Source organism: Mus caroli, chromosome 10 (assembly GCF_900094665.2).
Source record: "Mus caroli chromosome 10, CAROLI_EIJ_v1.1, whole genome shotgun sequence".
NCBI lineage: Eukaryota > Metazoa > Chordata > Mammalia > Rodentia > Muridae > Mus > Mus caroli.
The window spans coordinates 105,128,623-105,135,635 of NC_034579.1; the positions used below are offsets into that span (position 1 = coordinate 105,128,623).

At 36.8% G+C, this 7,013-nt stretch overlaps 1 protein-coding gene across 1 annotated transcript in view; it reads left to right on the forward strand.

The window, feature by feature from the left end:
• Positions 1-7,013, forward strand: part of LOC110302751 (calcyphosin-2) — a 44,389-nt gene that overhangs the window by 30,545 nt on the left and 6,831 nt on the right. Inside the window, exons 14-16 of the mRNA XM_029482979.1 lie at positions 1,222-1,274; positions 2,290-2,444; positions 6,210-6,335. Coding sequence (XP_029338839.1) covers positions 1,222-1,274; positions 2,290-2,444; positions 6,210-6,335 — 334 coding nt within the window. The remainder of the gene's footprint in view (positions 1-1,221; positions 1,275-2,289; positions 2,445-6,209; positions 6,336-7,013) is intronic.

The following is a 7,013-nucleotide window of genomic DNA, read 5'->3' on the forward strand; positions in this document are numbered from 1 at the left end:
ATATATATCTGAGATGGTGCAGTGACTTTATTTATGTGACAGTGCATGAATAAATCTAAAATTTATATATATATATATATATATATATATGTCTCTCTCTCTCTATATATATATAAATATATCTTTATCCCACTAAAACTTTTATATATACATGTGTGTGTATGTATACATACATATACATACATATATACATATATGTGTGTATGAATGTATTTATGTGTGTGTGTATATATATATATACATATATATATATATATATGTATATATATATATAAAATGTTTTAGGGGGCCAGAGCCTGCCATTACTCCAGAGGACGTTAGTTTGGTTCACAACCCCCACATCATGTAGCTCACAATCCTCTGTAACTCTACTCTGATGACCTCTTTTGGGCTCTATGAGCATCCATAAGTGTGTGTGCATTTACCCTTGCACAAATGCCCAAATATGTAAATAATTAATAAAATAAACCTTGATACCCAAATATATACATAAATAATAAAAATAGTTCTTAAAGTATTTTCAAGTTTTTTATTAATGGTACTAAGCAGAAGGGTGTAGTTATAATAATAATTTTAGAAATATTCAATGAGTTGAATTATAAGCTAAATAAAGTGTAAAATTGACATTTTTAAAAATTAAAATTATATTAATTTATTTGTGTAGTGTGTGTTTGTGTGTGTGTGTGTGTGTGTGTGTGTGAGATACCACATACAAGTGAGGTAAGATGACAACTTGCAGGAGTTTTTTTCCTACAACTCAAACTGAGGTCATCAGGATTGGCAGGTACCTTTCCCCATTGACTGATCATCTCCACGGGCCATGATATATCTGTATATGCATATGTATATGTATGTGATGTGTGTGTGTGTGTGTGTGTATATATGTGTGTATATATATGCACATATATGTGTATCTGTATGTATATATACACACGTGTCTATCTATACATACATTTGTACATACACAGATACTCTTATACAAGGCTCACACTGAAACTCCGGTAGATTGCAGCTCACTGTGCAAACCTGGCTGCCCTAGAACTCACGGCGATCCTCTTTCCTTATCTCCAGAGTCTGGGAGTATAGGCAGGAACCACCATGTACCTGTACTTGCCTAGACGATATCCTGAAGAGACTCGTGGCTTAGTGCCTGACATATCTCCAGCTCACTTTCTGTTGAATGTGCTCTGACGTCTGTGAGCAGATCCTGCTGTTCCGTAGGCACACAACTTTGTGTAGATCCTTTGCAACTCTTTTTCCACCTCTCAGTGAGAGTAATGTCTTATTACCTTTCCCTGGGAAGCCAGAGGGAACAGAGGAAATGTAGATAGACTCAGGACACTGAAACATCCTTACAATTGTCTAAGGCCTGGCCTTCTAGCCAGTGCAGTGTACTAGGTGTTACATACAATTCCTCTATTGGATTCCATCTTCGAGGAGGGAGGAATGCATAAAACAAATCATCACAGAAGTCAATATATACTTCTAGGATTTTGATGAGTCCTGAGATAGTATTCATGATCAGACATTAAGGAAGCGAGCAGCTACCTGGATGGTTGGCTGAGACTGGCGCCGTCCTTGTTAGCAGGTCTTTCTCTCTGCTCTGTCATCGCCAACAGTTTTTGTCACTAGTGAAGCTCGTGACAGTTGCACTCTTCTTTTCCAATGTATTCACTGTAGTACGATACAGACAGCATTCTATGTGCTAGAAGGAGTGGTTAGGAGCCAGAGACCGCTAGAACTTTCTGGATAAAATAGTTGCTATGAAGATGTAAATGTGGACTAGGACACCACAACACAAATGCCATTGACACATTTTGTTCCAGCTTTCAACTTTTAAACTACTCAAAGTTTTTTGAACTGATATTTTTGGTGTGTGATTTGTCAGGCATCTATTCTGAAACTCAGTAGGGTAAATAAAAAAAATAGGAAAGATATGGGGTAGTTAAATAAGATGATCTAAACAAGAGAAACTAACATTGTATTCTTAAGACTTAGATTACTTGCTTATGACTAGAGAGAAGCATTGTTTCCCTGTATGTAACATGCACCGCTTTCACCACACAGTGGTGCTGTGGCTCTCGTGTATCATGAATATGCAGTTGTGTCTGACATCGTGGTTATTAAAATCATTCTCCTTTCCAAATTCAGCCCAACGCAGATATTCATTGAATATTCACATCCTATTTTCCATTATTATCAACCTATTTTCCCAGACAAGAAACAACTGCAACTTGAAAGCTTGGTGCACAGAAGCAATTAGCTCCCCTCTCTCTTTTTACTAAACAGATAAACTGAAAGAACAACTGCACAAGAAGGGTGCTCGAATTTTGACTGGATTGGGAAAATACTTCCAAGGTTTGGACAAGGAAGGGAATGGGCTTTTAGAAAAGGCAGATTTTCAGCAAGCTCTGAAAACCTTTCACTTGGAAGTGTCTGAACAGGTATGTACCACACAGCATTTTCTGCTCTGGGTGTATTCTTGCATGGTCTTGCTCACTTTTCTAATGACATTTTAATAGCCTATTTTTTTTAAACCCTGCTATCAGAGTTATGCCACTAGGCCACAAGTCCCATTTATTTTTAAAATGTTGACATCTATCCCTTTATCATATGTTTCTGAAGTGTTTTATAGCCAGGCATGTGTTAAACTCTGTGATGACGTACTCTTCACCTCGGAATCTTCAAAACTGAAGAAAGTGTTTAGTACATGCATCAAACAGAGAAGGCGGCTTTAGGAACCTGTGTGGTGGTACTCACTTCCAAGCTAAGTTATCAGGAAGGAACTCTAAGATGTTGGCAAGACCCCTGGGGAGGATGCATCAGGCTGGGTTGTGAATAATGTGGAAGAATTAACCAGGCAAGGGTAGCGAAGAATAAAAGCAGACAGTGGATCTCCCAAGAAGAGGGGGTCATGGCTCAGAGAATGGTCATTTCCTGGAAAGGAGAAGCAGGCTCCGGACATGAACTGTGGCTCTTTCCTAAGCCACAGGGACTTAGTTCACTCTGACATGAATGATCTCACACTAGATCTCTGTGTTCTAGATTTTTCTCATCATTTGGGCCACAGCTTTCCTTAACAGAGGAGCTCTGCTGTCTGAACTCTGATCCTTTCTGTATCAACGTCCATTTTAGTTTCTTCACGGCAAGTTGGGTCTGTAAGTGAAATGTCACATCCCATCCAGATGGTGACCAAGGTGGCTCAGGTTCCTGCTCTTTATTTAGCACCTTGAACTGAGTCTTCCACGGCAAACACGGGCACAGTAGCACATCGCTAGGGCAAGTAGACGGGAGAGTGGGAGAGATTAAGTTTGTTGCCCCAAAGCCTTGTACGCTATACTCGCAAGTAGGTTAAAAGTAAAATGATTCAGATGTGGATTCTTTTGTACTTTTCTCTTTTGCTGAACAAAACAATTGTCTTGTCACGTGATGTATTATGTTTCTGAAATTAGGTTCATGTAAAAGCATAATCACTTAGCCATGTGACACACAAGTGTTCTGACTTTTCTTTTTGACAGGCCCTGCCTGTGCAGTTCTGAGATAGTTGCTATGTCTAGGATGGCATAGAAGCTCTAATAAAAAAAAATCATATGGGAATTTGCTTTATCAACTGTAAAATTTGATGTCAGGGTGACATGGCTTATCACTGTTGGGACACAATTGTCCTTTGGCTTGTTGTGACGATGACGTTGAAACTTGTGGTGTGTCTGGTGAGACAGACCAGGGACCATCCACTTTAATATCTTTCTTTCATAGATGAACAAAATAAAACAAGAGTAGGAAATTAGAATTCAGTGGTATATCTTTGTTAAACAGATAGGTCAATCGTAACTGATAGAGACCTGGGGTCCACATAGCCTGGCTTTGGAGTGTGGGAAAGTACTGCATTCCTCTGGTGCTTCTGTATTTGTTTGTGAAATGTTTATAACTAGTGAACAGGACTAACTATTCTAACATTTCTGGCTTAATTACTTTTCTAGTGTTGTGACAAAACTCCATGGCCAAGGCAATTTATAAAAAAAGCATTTAACTGGAGGCTGTTAGTGCCCCAGAGGGTTAAAGTCCAGGACCCTCATGGATTGGAGCATGGCAGCAGGCAGGCAGGCAAATATTACTGGAACAGTAGAGATTCTACAGGTTGACACGACAATCATAACACAAAATGTGAGAGCTAACGAGGAATGGCATAGTCTTTTGAAATCTCAAAGCCCAGCCCCAGGATCATACCTCCTCCAAGAAGGCCACACCTTCTAATCCTTCCCAAACAGTTCCACCAATGGGGACTGAAACATTCAAATAAATGAGCCTATGGGGGCCATTTTCATTCACACCACACAATTACCAAGAAGGATAATGTATGCATGTAACTTCCATCCTTTCTCATATGTTTTGTTTTATGTAAACTTGATTTAATTTTTTTTTAATCTTTGGAACCTGTCCTGGGTTCTTATACATGCAAAGTAAGTATCATACCATTGATCTACATTTCCAGCCATATCACCTATTTTAACTAATATTTTTATTTTGCTTCTTGTTATATCACCTATGCAATATACATGCTTATGCCACCATAAGTGCATACAGGGAGATGTGAGAATAAGATTTCACCAGCCTGGGTCTCACTGTGAAGTAGATCATATTTGTAAAAAGACACAATTGTTCTCTCTTATTTTAAATAAAAAGTGGTATGTTCTGCAAAGAGCCAAGTTTACATAGAAATATTATCAATGAAGCAAAAATTTCAATTGAATTAGTTTCCATTCTAAATCACATGTAGACACATATTTTTTTGTTACTAAATTACACTACATAATTTTTGAAAATCCTTCTTCTGAGCCTTCAGAAGTCCTTTTAAGTCTGATATTCTTTGAGTTAAGTGAACATGTTTGCCTCGTGTTCGTTTTGACTCATGATTTGTAAAAGTGAAACTCAGACTCAGCTATAACTCAACTATACATACACATATTTTTCTTTGTAATGTATGAGGCATTTTGACACACAAAAATAATTTTATAGGGAGGCTGGGTATCTTAGCTTCCCAATTACAGTTTTATTTGAAAAGATAATAATTCCTGAGTATCTGTTTGCCAACTTGGGTGTTTTATTTACAGCCTCATTTAAAGTCAACACCGTGATAGAAGCATTGAGAATATATTTCTCTGAGCTTCAATAAAGGAATAGTGTAATTTCTTTTGTTATCACGAACACTGAGTAGAATAGGGTTTTAAGCAGCAACTTTGCCCAAGAAGCCCACGATAGTGGCAGTGAACAAATGGACATAATGTGTTTAATTAGTATCATCCTCCTTAGTAAAAATTTGGGAATAGTTCAGAAGTCATTCAAACTTTCTGTGCTCCCAAGACCAGAAGTAACCCATTAAAGGTCTCAGTGTGGCTGGTGTTTTAGAACCTGAATAGACTTTGAATTGTCACAGATGGAATACATTTAAAAACAGGAATGTTCAATACCGAGTGCACAGCAACCATATTACTTTACATAAAGAAACTGAGAGGTAAGCGGAGGGGGTATAGTGTGTAGAGAGAAATGGAGAGATTGACCAAGTGACATAAATTTTCATTTGCATAAGAGGACGAGTTTTATCTAATGCACAGCTGGGTGAATATGGTCAAGAATAATGAAAAATGTTTTGTGTGTTTAAAAATAGCTAAAAGAGGTTTTAAATATTCTTACTACTTTGTTGTTACTAAATGTTACTAAATATTATTACTAAAATGTTAAATATTTGACAGAGATGGCATTTAGTCTGGCTTGATCTTTCCATAGCATAATGTGCATTGAGATATCATGTATACTCTCTACATGCACCATTATTTATCAATGAAAATGATAAAACCCTTGGGATGGAGGTCAGTGATTGAACTTGCATTCCAGAGCTCACTTGATATGCAAGAGGTCCTAGGTTCCACCCTCAGCATTTCTCTGCCCTCAAATAGCATACCTCTAAGAGGAATATACTGTGAGGTATTACTCCTTCAGAAAAGGCCCGAGCTTAGGCATTCACACCAAAATGCCTTTTACTGGGTTTGTCTGTAGTTAGATGAATTTTCTTACTCAGTAGGTTACCTTGTCTAGAGCCACAGATGATCTAACAAAATATGCCTTTGATCCTGGTTGTCACTTACATAATTTAAAGATGTAATGGCAATTTCTGATTTTTTTATTTTATTTTTTATTTTTTTATTTTTTAGGACTTTGAGTCTTCCTGGCTAATTCTGCAAGGATATGGCCATAGCAAGAACAAGGTTGACTATGGAGAATTCAAACGTGCCATTTTTGGTGAAATGAATGAATATAGGAAGTCATTTGTTCGCAAGGTAACTGCTAACTGATCTCAAACTATTACTCTTACTAGATTGTTGTATTCATTCTTTATCACCTTGAATAGACCATCAATTGAAACATGTTATATCATTTTGGCTAATACACACTGGGTTTAGTAACACTTAAAATAAGCAAGCTTATGTATTTGTTCAAGTCTACCTAGAATAAAATGAAATGTCATATAAATATATACACATATATATCACATATGATATGTATGTCTTAGAAAATATTTGATCCAAGAAAAATAAAATCCAAATGGAATTATATTAATAAATTACTGTTTCTGTAAATTGCTAGCTATCCAACTATATTGTTGTGTAAATTCCTAAGCCTCATTTGCTATCGCACAGATTGGATGTGATGATTCTATTCTTAGCATCACACCTATTACACTGTTGATGCTCCAATGCATTATTTTATAATGCTGATGAAAGTGTTTCTGTGTTTTTTATGATATAAATGTTAAGTGTTACAGTGAACATGACAGAGGTCATATTAAGTTGAAATAAGAATCCCAGGACTGGAGAGATAGGTCACTGGGTAAAGAGTTTCTTTTTCTTTTTCTCTTTTTCTCTTTTCCTCTTTCTTTCTTTCTTTCTTTCTTTCTTTCTTTCTTTCTTTCTTTCTTTCTTTCTTTCTTTCTTTCTTTCTTTCTTTCTCTCTTTCTC